Below are 16,378 nucleotides of genomic sequence, written 5' to 3'. Positions count from 1 at the left end.
AGAGAACTGCTAGCCCAAACAAAAAAAGGAGACGTCTTCCTGTCAGAAAATGGTAATAAAAGAAAATGCTGGGGATGCGGAAACTCAATGTCCCCGTCTCTAGGATGTCAGTGGTCACTACTACCTCCTCCGCTGGTTGTGAGCGCTAAGAATGATGACCAAGCAGGGGGAGGCATAGGGCTGGGAGCCCCGCGCCTTCCCCGCCCCGGGCACCGAGTCGCGTCTCCCTCCGCGCCGCGCGGGGGCGCTGTGGCCCAGCAGCGGCCCGGGGCGCTGTGTGGTCGCGGCGGGGGACGGAGGGGCGGCCGCGGAGAGGGAGGGAGGCAGGAAGATCTCGGCACTTCCGCTAGCCGCTGGCTCGCTGGCTGCTTCTGGAGGCGGCGGCGGGAGCGGAGGGAGCGCGCGGCCCGGGGCCCCGCATTCCCCGGCCCCCCTCCGCCCCACGCGGCCTGGACCATGGATATCAGGTGAGGGGCTGAGGGGTGAGTCCACGTGACCGAGCCCCCGCGTCACGTGACTGCCGCTCCTCAACCCGGGGGGCCGGGTGGGGTCCTAGCTGCCGGGCGGTGGGACTGCAGAGCTGCCGCGAGTCGGCCGAGCCTACGGGGTTGAAGGCGCGGCGCGGGCTTGTGCTCCTTGGAGGACTTGAGGAGTGTCAGGCGGTGGAATTGGGGAACCCTGGGGCTCCTGGAACCTAGAGGGCAGGGTGGGGGAAGGGGGCGCCGTCTCTGGCCGAAGCTGCCGGCGAGCGCTGAAGGGAACAGAGGGAACCTGTGTGGCCGGAGGGGCGGGTCCGTCCTCCGGGAGGGAGGGAGCCCTGCCTAGCCGGCGCCGGCCCCCCAAGGAGAGAGAGAGAGGCTCTTTGTCCGGCCTGGGCCGCAGCTGAGAGGGGCGGGGAGGCGACTCCAGGCCCTTCTCCCAGTGTGGTCCCCTTTGGAGTGACGAGTGAATGAGGAGCTGCACCCTAATTCTTATTTCCGCTGTCCCTGCAGGTGGTGGGCAGTGGTGGTGTTGGCTGCTCTCCCCTCCTTGGGGACAGGTGGGGAGAATCCCGAAGCCCCTCCGGAGTCATGGACCCAGCTATGGTTTTTCCGCTTTTTGGTGAATGCAGCTGGTTATGCCAGCTTTATGATACCTGGCTACCTGCTGGTGCAGTACTTCAGGCGGAAGAACTACCTAGAGACAGGTGTGTGAGGAAGGGGTTGGGAAAGTGTGCTAGGTTCATATTGAGTGCTGGCCAGCTGTCCAAACAGGGATGTGGCTTGGAAAGGGAGGCAGGGAAGAACGGCAGCAAGACGGACAACAGGGCACTCTGGCTGCCCTGGGGAGGATGATTAGGTGTTAGGGGGAAGCCTGGGGCTTGACCTTGTGTACCTTCTTCAGGCAGAGGTCTGTGCTTCCCCCTGGTGAAAGCTTGTGTGTTTGGCAATGAGCCCAAGGCCTCGGATGAGGTTCCCCTGGCTCCCCGGCCGGAGCCAGCAGAGACCACTCCCACTTGGCAGGCTTTGAAGCTGCTCTTCTGTGCAGTGGGACTCCAGGTAGGTATGCTGGCAGGCTCTGCTTTTATTCCTGGGTTGCTCCTTGGGGGCGGTTCCAGGGAATCTGGAATCAGAGTTTTCACCCTACCAGTCCCAACAGTGTGCTTGGTGGTGTGTTATGTGCCCCCCTTTTCTCAGTGGCACACTGTACCACAATCTTCCTAGAAATGGTTGGAGATCTCTATTTCCTCTCCTCTTACCTTCTGTGATTTCTACTGTGCTGTTATCACACCCCCTCCCATCCCCCGCAATTATGTGTCTAATATACTGTAAACCCACTGATAAAACTTGGCGGAAGCCATTCAGCCTTCTCCCATACTGCATGTGAGAAGGACGCTAAGACGCTGACCTGATGGCATTTTAGAGTGGGCACTATTAGTTCCACCTTACAATGTTAAAACTGACAGGCATCCAGTCTTCTCTAATTCTTGCCTCATTATTTGGGATTGAGTCAGTTGTAACATACTCTTTCGTGGGTCTGGGCAGTCTTAAAGTACTTGTTTTAAGTGTTTCACACACACTTGATTCCCTGCAAAGTGAAACCAGACTTGATGGGTGGGGAAACTTATAGTTACTACAGAGAAATCAAAATAGGTATGGTGCCCTATAGTCATTTAAATAGCATTCTGGTGGAGGTTATCTTTTTTTGCCCACATTTTCCTTTTCTTATCTTCACCTCTGTACTCTCCCCCACCCAGGTGTCTTACCTGACTTGGGGAGTGCTTCAGGAAAGAGTGATGACCCGCAGCTATGGGGCCACAGCCACATGGGCAGGTGAGCGCTTTACAGACTCACAGTTCCTGGTGCTAATGAACCGAGTGCTGGCACTGATCGTGGCTGGTGTCTACTGCCTCCTCTGCAAGCAGCCCCGGCATGGGGCACCCATGTACCGGTACTCTTTTGCCAGCCTGTCAAACGTGCTTAGTAGCTGGTGCCAATATGAAGCTCTCAAGTTTGTCAGCTTCCCCACCCAGGTGCTGGCCAAAGCCTCTAAGGTGATTCCCGTCATGCTGATGGGAAAGTTGGTATCTCGGCGCAGCTATGAACACTGGGAATACTTGACAGCTGGTCTCATCTCCATTGGGGTCAGCATGTTTCTGCTGTCCAGTGGACCAGAGCCCCGCAGCTCTCCCGCCACCACGGTTTCGGGCCTGATCCTATTGGCTGGCTACATCGCCTTTGACAGTTTCACCTCAAACTGGCAGGATGCCCTATTTGCCTATAAGATGTCATCAGTGCAGATGATGTTTGGGGTCAACTTCTTCTCCTGCCTCTTCACAGTGGGCTCTCTGCTGGAGCAGGGGGCCCTCCTAGAAGGGACCCGTTTCATGGGGCGACATAGTGAGTTTGCTGCACATGCTCTGCTGCTCTCAGTCTGCTCTGCGTGCGGCCAGCTCTTCATCTTCTACACCATTGGACAGTTTGGGGCAGCTGTCTTCACCATTATCATGACCCTCCGCCAGGCCTTTGCCATTCTCCTCTCCTGCCTCCTCTATGGTCATACCATTACTGTAGTTGGGGGGCTGGGGGTGGCTGTGGTCTTTGCTGCCCTACTGCTCCGTGTCTATGCCCGGGGCCGCCTAAAACAACGGGGAAAGAAGGCTGTGCCTGTAGAATCCCCTGTGCAGAAGGTTTGAGACCTGAGAGATGAAGTGAACTGGTACTCTGACCATATCTACCATACTGTTTTCCTCTCCTACTGTAATTTCTCAAGAGCAAAATGCAGGTGTTTTCTCAGTATCACAAACCAGCTCTGCAGTTGGGAGTAGGGAGCCCAGGAGGCAGACTTCCCTTTTGCCTTAAGTCACCAGTCCTCTTATTAGACAGGAATTCTGAGCCCAAGGGAAGATGACGAGTCCTCGGTGGGGGGAGGGGGGGCTTGCCCCATCAAGTTCTTTGAAGTCTTGCCCTGTTGGCTCTGCCACCAACACCACACCCGTGTTTGTTCCCTACACCCTGAATAGCCACCCTTTCAGACTTCCAGAGGACCTGCATTTCTTACTCTGGTGAGAAAAGCACAAGTATTGTAAGCTCTGATGCTGCTTTCCCTAAAAGCGAAAGACGGTGCTGTGCTTGGGGAGGGGGATGGGAGAACCCAGCACCACACCATGCTCCTGGATCCCTAGGCTCTGCACTATGAGCCAGTTGCGGGTTTTTGGTACTTTGGAAATGTATCTTTCTGCTCATAATTTTATTTTATTAAATTGCTGCAAGGGGCTTAAGTCCTGTGTTTTGGTTTGACTGCTTTCAAATGCTACACATTGTCCCGCTTTCGATGTATATTACATGTACTATTAACCTGTACCTGGGATGTCAGGTTAAGACAGGATAGAAAAGCTAAGGGAACTCAAAGGCAGAATTCTACCCACTTTACAAGGGAGCACAAAACTATATAAAACGGCATCTTCTTTATTTTGCATACTTTAATTTCAGAACAAAACAAAACAAAAAAACCCCACAACACACAACATCCTAACCCGATGTCAAATGTGGGAAGGGAAGGCTTAAGGCCCTTGTATCCTGCCTTAGGCAGAAAGACAGGACAGAAAAATCACTAGACATCAGCAGAGGAAACCAGGTGGGCCAAGGCCACTCAGGGCTGCTGGGGAAGCAATAGAGACACTATACAAAGGGCATAAGACCTGCAAGTAAAAACTAATCTACTTCTTCCATGCGAGAGGCATCGTCATCACCCTCAAGGGGGGGGATCTCATCAGGAACAGCAGCACTGGGTTCTTCTGCTGTCACTTCATCTTCATCAATGCCTAAAAATGAAAAAAAAAAAAAGTCACATGAGATTTGATTCAAAAAGCAGTAAATCCCATCTGTCCCCATGAGACCAGTTCTCCAACTCCTTGCCACACCTAGGTAAACAGGTGCTCACCTAGACCTAGTTTGATCATACGGTAGATGCGGTTGGAGTGGGTCTGAGGATCCTCAAGTGAGAAGCCAGAAGACAGCAGCGCAGTTTCAAACAGCAGCACCACAAGGTCCTTGACAGCCTTATCATTCTTGTCTGCCTCTGCCTTCTGCCGCAGAGTCTCCACAATAGGGTGGTCCGGGTTGATCTCCAGGTGCTTTTTGGCCATCATGTAGCCCATTGTAGAGTTGTCCCGAAGTGCCTGGGCTTTCATGATCCGCTCCATGTTGGCTGTCCAGCCGTAGGTGCTTGTCACAATGCAGCAGGGTGAAGACACAAGCCTATTGGAGATTGTCACCTATGGACAATCAAAAATCTTAGGTTTACATTAAACCAAGTTACCACTTTCAAAGCAAAACATGGTATTTTAAAGTTCCACTTAGAAAAATACTCAGAAGCAGCATCTAATCTTTGCCAAACTTTAGAGAAATGACAACCTTAAACCTGCTTGGTTAGGAGAGCAAAAGGTTAAGATGGGTCTAATAAATTATAGTTTAAAAATTACTAATAATGCCACAAGATTCTGAGGGTAACAGCCCTAAGGGCATTTATTACAAAACAGATCCTAGTCCCAGAACCGCTTACCTTCTCAACCTTCTTATCCAAGATTTCTTTCATGAGTTTGCACAGGTTCTCAAACTTGGCCTTGCTCTCTTCCATTTTCTTTTTCTCCTCTTCATCCTCAGGTAGTTCCAGGCCCTCCTTGGTAACTGAGACCAAGCTCTTCCCATCAAACTCCTTGAGCTGCTGCACACAGTACTCATCAATAGGCTCTGTCATATACACAACCTCAAAACCCCGCTTCCGCACTCGCTCCACAAAAGCAGAGTTGGCAACTTGCTCTTTGCTCTCACCTGCAGGGTTATTAAATGTGACTCAGAGACGAGAATGCCTCACACCATCAGTTCCCCCTGAATGTCCCCCACCCCCCACACCTCTTCCCTACACCTCCAAGGAGAGGCTTTGATCAGACCCAAGATCCAACACACCAGTGATGTAATAGATGGACTTTTGAGTCTCCTTCATGCGAGAGACATATTCTGAAAGAGAAGTCATCTCATCTCCAGACTGGGAGGTGTGATAGCGCAGCAGCTCAGAAAGGCGTCGGCGATTAGTAGAGTCCTCGTGGATTCCAAGCTTTAAGGGTAAAAGCAGAAAAAAATATCTTACTTGGAAATACTCTCTCACCCTTCTTTGTGAATGCAAAAAAATTCCATCACAATTAAAAAAGCCCCTACTACCTTCTTACCTTTAGATTTTTAGAGAATGCCTCATAGAATTTCTTGTAGTTTTCTTTGTCTTCTGCCAGCTCAGAGAAGAGCTCAAGGCACTTCTTAACAATGTTTTTACGAATGACCTTCAAGATTTTGCTCTGCTGGAGCATTTCTCGGGAGATGTTCAGGGGCAAGTCCTCAGAGTCAACCACACCACGAATAAAATCTGCAAACAGGGAAGGAAACTCAGTTTTATAAAAAAAGGAGATGGGGTCATCTAGATTCAGCATAACACATTTTTTCACTGAATCTTCACTTGCTATTGCAAACCATCCTTAATTACCTGATATAAAAGACTTTAACCCCCTTGAGAATGCTAAAGGCTTCAACAGAACTTTACCCAACTAACTACATTTGGCCAAGATACTCACTGAGATACTCTGGTATCAACTCATCACAACTGTCCATGATGAACACACGGCGGACATAAAGTTTGATGTTGTTCTTCTTCTTCTTGTTCTCAAAAAGGTCAAAAGGAGCCCGACGGGGGATGAATAACAATGCCCTGAATTCCAACTGACCTTCTACAGAGAAGTGCTGAAAGAAATTCCAAGTTAAGACAATAGTACATTTCAAGGTAAACAACAGCTTTTAGTTACAACACCAAATTATCAAACCGTTTAGAACCAAGAACTTCCATAAGCACTACAGATACTCTATAGGGCACTTGTTGAAAAAATTAATCCCTAATGTCCTAAATGAATCTAGAATGGCACAAGTTGTATATAATCCTTGAGTTAACAAAAATAGTCAAGTCAGACCCAGGACATGTAACACCGCTATGGAGACATAGTGAGGTCATTGGGAAGGACGCCTTTTTTCCCATCTGGTGGAAGTGTCACCAGTTAAGTAAACTTATGTGGTTCCATGGCATTCAGTGTCTAGCTACTAACCAGCTGGACAAGTAAAATTTGTCTACAACAGTAACACCTTTCTACCCGCTCTTATTGAGCCAGCATATAAATTCTCACCTTGACTGCCAAGTGGTCTTCCCAGTCGTTGGTCAGGCTCTTGTAGAACTCTCCATATTCCTCCTGGGTAATGTCATCAGGGTTTCTGGTCCAAATGGGCTTGGTCTTGTTCAGTTCTTCCTGATCGATATACTTCTCCTTTATCTTCTTTGTTTTCTTTTTCTTATCCTTAGCACTATCATCCTCCTCATCTGAGCCCACATCTTCTATCTTGGGCTTCTCTTCATCATCTTTATCTTCCTCTTCTTTCTCACCTTTCTCTTCCTCTGCTTCGTCATCACTGATTTCTTTCTCTCGTTCCTTCTCCAACTGGAAATACCAAAAACAATACTTTCAGAGTACAGAACACCTGAGACCATGCAATTAATTCTCTAGAGCAGCAGTCACGCATGTAAGTTTCCAGGCCGTACTCACATAGAGAGTGATGGGATAGCCTATGAACTGTGAGTGCTTCTTCACTACTTCTTTGACCCGTCTCTCCTCTAAATACTCTGTCTGGTCTTCCTTAAGGTGGAGGATCACTTTGGTACCTCGGCCAATGGGCTCACCTAGGAACAAATCAATCACAATAGTATGAGAAAATGAAACTAAACATGTAACTGCAGTGAGGAATAACTATTTTACATATAGAACACTCAAGATGTCTATTACAGGTTTCCCCAGAATTCTAATCCGGACACCTTTACAGGAAAGCCAACTTACCATGGTCAGCTCGTACAGTGAAGGAACCCCCAGCAGAAGACTCCCAGGCATACTGCTCATCATCATTGTGCTTTGTGATCACAACTACTTTCTCTGCCACCAGGTAAGCAGAATAAAACCCAACACCAAATTGTCCAATCATGGAGATGTCTGCACCAGCCTGGCAAAAAGTTTTAAGAAATCAAACACAAATTGGGGGGGGAGGGGAACCCAAAAGCATAAGAAAACATGCATTTCTGTGTGCACCATGGATAAATAGCACATACCTGAAGAGCCTCCATAAATGCTTTAGTACCAGACTTGGCAATTGTTCCCAGATTATTTACGAGATCAGCTTTGGTCATGCCAATGCCTGTGTCCACCAGAGTCAGGGTGCGTTCCTGGGGGTTAGGGATGATGTCGATTTTCAGCTCTTTACCACTGTCCAACTTGGAAGGGTCAGTCAGGCTCTCATAGCGTATCTTGTCCAAGGCCTGAAAATAGAAATTGCAATTTTATAATTCTGCTTTCTTAAAACCCACTTCCTCATATAAAACTTTTTTTACTCTCAAATATTCTCAATTCTGACTAATCCTTAACCTGAAGTTTAAAAACCAGTTACAATATCCCATCTATCCATAGACAAACACATCTATCTCCTTCAATAGTACAGTACAGTACACCCCTCAAAATACCAAACCATCCCATAATCACTTTTCTAGAATGCTTTAAAGAAAAAACAAAAACAAAAAAAACCAGAACACTCACATCAGAAGCATTGCTAATCAATTCCCGAAGGAAAATTTCCTTGTTGGAATAAAAGGTATTGATGATGAGAGACATGAGTTGGGCAATTTCTGCCTGGAAGGCAAAAGTCTCCACCTCCTCTTCTCCATGGTGCACTTCCTCAGGCATCTGAAAAGAATGGTCAATGATTTCAATAATTACAAAGGAACATGATGGCTCTTAATTTGACTCCTGAACTTCATCCTAATCACAATGGAACGACGATTTTTGTTTGTGTCCTTAGAAAGGGAATGCAGGAGGGGAGGGACTCATTCTTCAAAAAATAGAAAGCCAGATTTTTTTGGAGGTCAAACTACTATTAAATAATCCATGGATTAGCAACCCAGGCATCACTTGGTAGCCTGTTAGAAATGTAGAATACTGGCCCAAACCCACGTACCTCGATTAAAATCCAAGGTAATCAACATACACATTTTAATGCAGAAATCACTACAGTTCTATTATCCTGTTTTTGGTATTAGGTGTGTGTGGGGGGGGGGCTCCAAGGTCACAAGTTTTATGTTCAACGGCAATGATCTAATACTGCTTCTTCCATTAGGTATCTCCTACTTCAAGGAAATGCGGGACTACTGCCTCACCAGACAAGAGAGGATAACCCGAGAGATCGGTGGGATACCCGCCGAGGTGGGGGTGTACTATCAAGACAAAGAACCGAAAAAAAGAGCTTAATCGTGACCCCCTCAGCACACGTGACTAAAATATAGGGCCAAACCAAGCACAACTAAGATGGTGGCCGTAACCCGACGGGCCGACCCTCGTCACTGCCGGACATGCGTCGGCCAGGGCCACGCGTGGAGGGGAAGCCGCCGCGCAGGCTCCCTGCGCTCCGGCATTCGGGCACCAGGGCGGGGCACCGGGCTCCAGAAGCTTCTAGAACAATCTCAGCTCTCGGGGAAGGGCGGGAGAGAGAGGAGCCCTTGCATCTTCCAGAGCAGAATCCGCCCCCTTCCCTCCTCCTCCCCTGGGACCGCAGGAAAGAAGTGAAAGAACGATAGGCCAATAAGGGTCCAAAGCGTACCTTGCGCGGACCCTCACGCACTTGAGAAACGCGTCCAACAGGAAAGGTGGCAAAACCAGGCCAGCACCAGGTTGTGCTGAGTCACACAGAGCGCGCACACCCACAGCCCTTGTGGACCCTCCAGCGCCCTGTAGCCGCGTCCGGAAATGGAGGGGGCAAAAATGGCAGCGTCCCGGGACGGCGCGGCTACCACGTGCAGTTGCCCCCTACCCAAGCCCACACTCTGTGGCCCACCTCGGTCAAAGCTGGTCGCTGCCTGGGGGAACCTTGCCGTTTAACACAGAAATGAAACTACCTTCAAGAGCCCCCTCCCACCAACCACTAAGTAATGTTATCTCTAAAGCCACCCAACACAACAAAATCTGGGCTCTGCGAAGGAAAGGAGGAACGAAGGCAACTCGAAAGGGCCCTTAAGATAAAAGAGCCTGAAGGAGGAGACTGCAGCCTTACCTTAAAAGATGAAGAATTACAACTACCACAGAGAAAGATGGGCAGGGACTGCGGCCAGCTAGCGCACAGCAAAAAGCGTGCCCGGAGGTGACTCAAGAGAGGGGATACGTTCCCCCAAGTCGCTCTATATAAGGCGAAGCACAGCCCAGCTGCCCGCCCACGGATCCCTCCGCCTTAAAGGAGGATGCCAGTCAGTCCCGCACCTGCCGTCGCCCGCCCACCTTGACGTCATGGCCCAAATAAAGGAGGCGGCGGCGAAGAGCTGCAGTAGCCGGCCTCAGTCTCAGTATCGAAAGTGCACACGTATTTACTGGTTTCCATAGCCCCATCCTCCGCACTTCCCGCGAATAATCCCAACAGAACTAGAAATTGAGAGTACTTAGATTATATAAACGGTGGATCTAGGGGCTAGAATCCCACTAACCTCCCTAAAATTCTGTAGGGGAGGCGCCTCTCCTGAAGAGTCCCAGTCTCGAGAGACACATTAAAAAGGGCAAGTGGAGGTGGTCGATCACTCTGACCTCTACTCCAAAGCTTGACTTTCCTCCTAGAATCTGCCCTACACATTCCTACATTCCTATAAGGAGAAGTTTTCTCTGTGGACGGTGCGGAATTCCAGGCCCGCCTTTAGGCCGTTCCCGGATCCTGGCCCTCTCAGATCTTGAGGAGTAGTCGGACGGGTGGGAAAAAGGACATCTTTTCACCACAGGGCGTGGCGTCGGCTTGGGCTGGCGGAGGGACTCTTTGTGGCGGAAGGAGCAACAACAGCAGTACTGCGATTACTTCCAGCAGTTTCCAGAAACGAATTGGCGGTCCCGCCCCCGCCCCGCCTCCTTTTCTCGAGGCTCCGCCCCGCTCGCTGCGGCCTGGGCGGTGTCTCTGGCGGCCCCGCCCCGCGACAATCCTCCGCGAGTCACCTGCAAGAGAGTAGGCTACCCCAACCTCCTGTACTTCAGGAAGCCACGGGCAGAGCCTTCTAACGTACCCGCGAGGCCCAGTTAGCCTGACGCTTCCTCGGGGGTGGGGTGGAGCAAAAAGGGAATGATGGGCTGATCGCTCCTCTCCCCCATCAATCACACAAGCACCCAGCTCTGCAGGCGCAGACTTGAGGGAGCCGAGATGGGGGGTGGGGTCGCTGCAGAAGGGACCCTCCCAGCCTCGGCAGCCGCTCACTGGTGTGGATCGCCGAGACATGCAACGTGCCTTCATAAGCACATCAAGATGTTTCTCAGTCTGGTTTCCTTTCTTTTTCCCCTCCCCGCTCCTTCCGCAGCTGCCTACCTAGACTTGAGGAGGGGAGGGTCTCCAGGGACCCCTGAGGATAGCAGGCCTCTCGAAGGCCTCACAGCGATGCTGGCCAGAGAGCGCCCACTTTAGGCAGTCAGAACCAAGTTGTTCTTAAGCTGTGGCGCCTGATGCTCAGCGGAGCTACAGGATGCCTTGCCTCACCAGGCTCTGCCACTTTGCATGCCCTCGAGCTGGCGAGCAGTTTTTGCCTTTTCAAGGCCTTATCTTTGAAGCTAGAGGGACCCACAGCTTCTCCAGAAGAGAATGGCCACTCTCTGCTCTGTGACCCTGTAGATGTCCATCACCTTCCTTCTGACCTACTCTGTCCACCCCTGAAATGCTTGGGAGGGGTTCCCTCACCAACACCCTAAGTCGTCCCTCATCAGTTTTGCACCCAGTATTCCTTCCTTCATATTTTCTTTGTTCATGTGTTGAATTCCAAAGAACAAAGGACTCTTGCTTTCCTTGCCCCACATTCCAGACCTCATCACCCCTGCTACCAGCACCCCAATTTCATCTCTCCTTACCCATCTACTATCCTTCATTATAGTCTGTGGCTGGGAGCTGTTAATGAGTGTGGGAAGGGGCATGGTGCTACTGCCAGGATGACACCAGGATTCTCTGTTTCTGATTAAAATCTCAAACTCGGAGCATCATCCATCCCTCAACACACTCTCTCCCTTGGAGTGAAAGGGGCCTAGCTAATGAAAAATCTGCTCCCAGTTCAAAAGGAGCATTCACAACATCTCACAGTCCTGCAAGGAGGTTAAAGCAGGTCTGCACATTCCATGGACTGGAAAAAAAAGGTTTCAGGGACTACTGCAGGGCTGGTCGGCTCAGAGCCTTTGCTTCACTAACTCCCTTGCTCCCTGCTCCAGAAATGGAGTAAGAATGCTGTCTTTCCTCTCAGGACCCAAGTCCAAAGAAGAGCGGGATCTCCTATGGACCAGAGGCTACTCAGGGGTTTCCCAATGGGTAAATTTCAAATCTTGCACCAGCACAGAAATTACACCTTCTCTTCTGGACGTCTTCCAAAATGACTTCTCCCACTCACTGAAGGTTCACTAAGCTCCTACTGTGAGCCTTGCTTGGTGATGCGAAAGGACAGGGAGTCCTCAGTCACTGCGGGCTACAGCAGGTCAAGTGTGAATCACAGCAGCATGGGATAAGATCAGAGACTCCTAAGTTCAGCCTGGGGAAGGGGGCAGGCATACGGCTACTGCTAGCCAGGTCACGGCTCGGGTTTACTCCCAGGAGAAAGAAAAGCATGGCAAGGCATAGCCCTAACAGAGGGCCCCTAGCCTAGGAACCCCTGAGGGAGTCTCCCTGCAGGCAGGAGTCAGGTCACAGAGGGCCACAAAAGCCATGCTAAGAAGTTCTGGCCTTAACTTAGGGTGAGAGAAGCCACTGAAGGCTATTAAAGATGGGCATGGGGGAAACACAGACAGCCTGGGCAAAGGCTTCCTGCTGCTGCTCGAACTGGGAATTCTCAAATTTTAAAAATATTACCCTTTAATTGTGTTGTAGACATATAATGTAGTGTGTATAATACTGGCTCTTTTGCATTTGAGACTTCTTTTGTAACCTATAATGTGGCTAATATTTATAAATGTTCCATACATGCTTGAGAAAAATATATACCTAGTCGTTAGGTAAAGATCTAAATATGTTATATCTATTAAGACAGAAAATTGTGTTGTTCCAGAAAAAAAAAAAAAACTTAGAGACTCCATGGGCTATAGCTTGAAGAAGGGAGAGGCTGAAGGTAGAGAGAGAACACGGGTGGGGAAGAGATGTGGTGTATACCTCTTCTAAGATAGCATGACAGAATGTGGCAGCTGAGGGGGGAAGAATAAATACACTCTAGGTTGGAGGGTTCAGAAAATTTGTTTTAGGCACATTGTGGGACACCAAGGAGAGCTGTCCAGGAGACAGAGGCTGATAGCCGAATTCATGGGCAAGAACAAAGTCACTTAGGAAGTGTAGTGAAACCAGAAATTGTGACCTATGCTATTCTGGAATTGTACACCAGGCATCTTCGGTAACTTGCTCTATTTATACACATATGACTGTGTCTTGACTCTCCAAGGATATAGTATCAGTGACCTAAGGGGTATGACTCAGTCTCTACCTGCCATTGTCAGTCCAGCCCCAAAATGTCTGTCCTCCACCTGCCATCATGCCTACCAGGTGCCCCTTTTAGTCTTGGGTGTTGTTCAGTGTTCCAGGCTCCCTTTGACAAAAAAAGTAAAACAATCCCAAATCAGTTCAGCCCAGAGCAGATTATAGGCAGGGAAAGTTGCAGGGGGCAGGTGGCACCACAGACAACCCTGACCTACTTAACCGTTCTGCCTGGAACCTGTCCAGCCCCAGGCACAAGTCAAATCGCTCCTCAACATTCGGGTCTCAAATGACTGGATTTCTGGGTCATTTACTGGGTCCAGTGCCTGCCTGGCCCACCTGCATCCAGATAAGAAACTGGTAGTGCTATTGGGGGAGGAGAGGAAGGGGTAAGGCAGGAACTGAAGTTAGATGTCAGGAAGGACTTTGCTGGTTTCACCTGGAAAGGATAACATGGGAATTCAGAATTCTAGGATGCTTGGGATCCCTGGAGATGTGAAAAGAGAAGATGATTCTGTGGAATGTCTTGGAGGCGGGGGAGGAAGGTGCACCAAGCATGCATTACAGTAACACAGGATCACATGAAGCCTTGTATTTTTCCATTCCCTTCACTGTCTGGGAACTCTCCCATCTCTGTGTGTGGGTGCCAGAGAGAAACAGAGATTGAGAGAGACAGAGAGGGGCAGAGACATACTTACCTAGTGCTTTGCATTTTACAAAATATTTTTCCATCATTAACCCTTCCAGCCTCGGTTTTCTGGAGTAAAATGGGCATAGCAATAGTCGACATCTCATAGAGTATTGGGAGATCATAGGAGAGAACACATGATTAAGAAGACCAGGAGCACTGAAAGGTGAAAGTAATGGTTATTATTCATTATCTCAGCAGAGTTTCAAAACCTGGAGAGCTAAGCAGGGCAAGTGTTACTACCCGTGCTTTACAATGAGTGGCTCCGAGATGGAAAGTGCCTGGTTCAAGGTCACTTTGATTTAAAAAGCAGTGCCATCGTCCTGATGACACCGCTTGGTCTCCCTGGCCAGGGGTCAGGTGCGGAGACTTGGGTTGGGGCCGAGCTCCCGCCAGGGGGCGCATGAGACAGGCGACATCACCCTTCTCTCCTCCCCCTCGCCGCGGGGCGGAGCGAAGCTGAGCAGGGTGTCCGCTCGTGTTGCTCTCGCACCACCGCGTCCGGCCGCGCCCAGGCCGCGCCCGGGCCCTGAAATTCGCTGTCCCCGCTCCAGGCGGGGACTCAAATTGTGGTTCGCACTGGGAATGGCTGCGGTGGGGGAAATGAGGTTTGGTTCTGGAAGCTTCCGGGGCTGGAGATACGAAGTAGAGGAATGAACGGCATGTGGAGAAAAGCAGCAGGCCCCTTAGAGGGGGGCCGGGAGAGCACCGTGCTGAGGCTCATCCTAATGACTTTTGGCGCCACGCATTTCCAGGGTCCTCACCTCTTGTGTCCAGGCTCTCAGACACGGACTCCTTTAATTTCCTTAGCAAGTCCATACACATGTCACCCCGTTTTAAGAACAAGGAGCCGGGTCATAGATGATAAGTGGTTCGTCTAGGGTCCCACAGCTGGTACCTGGCAGGCCCAAGATGGAAACCCGTGCTCTGAATCTGAACCACTCCATAACCCCATAGGCCTGGAAGAAGGCAGCCATTACAGGCAGAGGCCCCCAATTTGTGGGGTCCTGCTGACTCATTTAGCATCCGCCCTGCAGTCTGGAGCCAGAACACCATCTGGCTCATTGACAGGGGGCACCAGGACTGCCAAGGCTGTAGAGGACTGAGGAGCACATCCTCTCCCAGAGGGTACCCACATAGGAAACCAGGCCATATGGAGACACCTAGAAGAGCCCAGCTAGGACACAGGCCATTGATGGGTTGGGGGGAATGGGCTCTGCCCACCTGAGGTGCCATCTCCACATTCACTGCCAACTTGACCCAGGAACCAGACAGGCCTGACCTCCCTGTCATATCTGCTGGCTGGCTGACTCCCCTCAGACCGCCACTCTGCCTGTGTATTGAGACGGTTTCAGGCAGGGCCTGCTGCCCAGAGACAAGGGCTCTCTAAAGTAACTGAATTTCTCTGCTCACATCCATTTTAAATCACTATCATAACAACATTCTGAGAAACACTTACGTCCCCAGCAATTGAGGTTTTTCTGTCAGGCTGCCCCCACCCACACATATACACTTATACTGCCCTCATCATCCTCTTTACAAATTTACCTCAAAGAACTGATATACTTATCAGTTATACTTGAGCCTGATTTTCCTGGGGCTCTTAGCTTTTCAAAAGTTTAAGCCCAACAATTCACCATAGATTAAACTAGAGGTAAATTTCTGTGCTGCAGAGGCAGCCACCCCAGCTAGGACATTGACTGAATACACAGACTGATGCTTTGGCCAGAAACATCACACAGAAGGTGATGACCAGCACAAGTCATGACAGAATCAGGACTATTTGGCAGATTCTCATACCCAGACCTCCCCACCTTACAGGAAGCAAAGTGCTAGGAGGAAAGTGGTGACGCCCAATAGGAAACCGCCCCCTTGTGGTCTGGAGCCATCACTGCAGTTGGGCAGATAGGAGGCCTGGGAGCTGCTTTTTCTGACCTCTACTCCTCCCAGTTTCAGGTGGAAACCCTGTGGTCAGAATGGAAATGAGACTGCAAAATTTTTGTCATTTGCATTAGAAAACTTGCCCTTCTGGGAGGAGTCTAAGAATTTTGGGGGAAAATATTCTAGTAATTTTCTTCAACATCGATGTAAGTAGAGAAAGAAGTGACTGTAATCTGTTTTTTTCCTTCAAATCAGTGCTGGGCTTGACAGGAGCCTACTTCATATCCATATCTAACCCATGGGTACAAGCAGTGCAAATGAGTGCTACCACACAGCTGGAGTCAGGCATGTGAAGACCATGCGGGGAAGAAAAAGCAGATGCGTGAATCGAACATTTTTTGAGTACCTCTGGGAGCCAGGTACTGCACTTGTAGCTTAAAGAGTCAACACATGAATAGAATGTCGGCACTAACCTGAAAAACATGAGCCTGCTGGTTGGATTAAGGTAACAGCATGATGAAAGATATGCCACAAAGTTACAAAAGTTCTGGGGTGCAGAGGTGGAAGAACTGGCTGTTTTGGTGGTGGTGAAAGTTCTGAAAATGCTTGGTCTGCTCCAAGGAGCGAGACTAGCATATGACTAAATTTGTTTTCAGGTTATCCTGCAGCCATGTGTGGGATAGGCTGAAGGAGACCAGGGCAGGAGTCCTGAAAGGCCAGGCAGGAGGCAGTGAAGAGATCC

General features: G+C 49.9%; 2 protein-coding genes across 4 annotated transcripts; one reads left to right on the top strand and one right to left on the bottom strand.

The window, feature by feature from the left end:
• The first annotated feature begins 325 nt into the window (after positions 1-325).
• Positions 326-3,771, top strand: SLC35B2 (solute carrier family 35 member B2). 2 transcript variants are annotated; one of them, XM_016128724.2, is made up of 4 exons: positions 326-467; positions 993-1,186; positions 1,384-1,538; positions 2,237-3,771. In XM_016128724.2, the coding sequence occupies exons 1-4, from the start codon at positions 457-459 to the stop codon at positions 3,173-3,175; spliced, it is 1,299 nt and encodes a 432-aa protein (XP_015984210.2). In that variant the 5' UTR covers positions 326-456; the 3' UTR covers positions 3,176-3,771. The 2 variants fall into 2 exon arrangements, with proteins under 2 accessions (XP_015984210.2, XP_015984211.1); XM_016128725.2 differs by lacking the exons at positions 326-467; positions 1,384-1,538.
• Positions 3,772-3,927: 156 nt separating this feature from the next.
• HSP90AB1 (heat shock protein 90 alpha family class B member 1) lies at positions 3,928-9,790 on the bottom strand. 2 transcript variants are annotated; one of them, XM_016128722.2, is made up of 12 exons: positions 9,660-9,790; positions 8,153-8,299; positions 7,672-7,878; positions 7,406-7,565; positions 7,118-7,251; positions 6,704-7,012; positions 6,104-6,269; positions 5,708-5,898; positions 5,448-5,595; positions 5,044-5,312; positions 4,423-4,756; positions 3,928-4,303 (listed from the first exon to the last, which is right to left on the bottom strand). In XM_016128722.2, the coding sequence occupies exons 2-12, from the start codon at positions 8,297-8,299 to the stop codon at positions 4,194-4,196; spliced, it is 2,175 nt and encodes a 724-aa protein (XP_015984208.2). In that variant the 5' UTR covers positions 9,660-9,790; the 3' UTR covers positions 3,928-4,193. The 2 variants fall into 2 exon arrangements, with proteins under 2 accessions (XP_015984208.2, XP_015984209.2); XM_016128723.2 differs by lacking the exon at positions 9,660-9,790 and adding an exon at positions 9,210-9,224.
• Positions 9,791-16,378: the final 6,588 nt, after the last annotated feature.

Source organism: Rousettus aegyptiacus, unplaced genomic scaffold, assembly GCF_014176215.1.
Source record: "Rousettus aegyptiacus isolate mRouAeg1 unplaced genomic scaffold, mRouAeg1.p scaffold_m13_p_1, whole genome shotgun sequence".
Lineage (NCBI taxonomy): Eukaryota > Metazoa > Chordata > Mammalia > Chiroptera > Pteropodidae > Rousettus > Rousettus aegyptiacus.
Note: the sequence above shows the minus strand (reverse complement) of the source record. Positions and strands in the feature narration are given on the sequence as shown.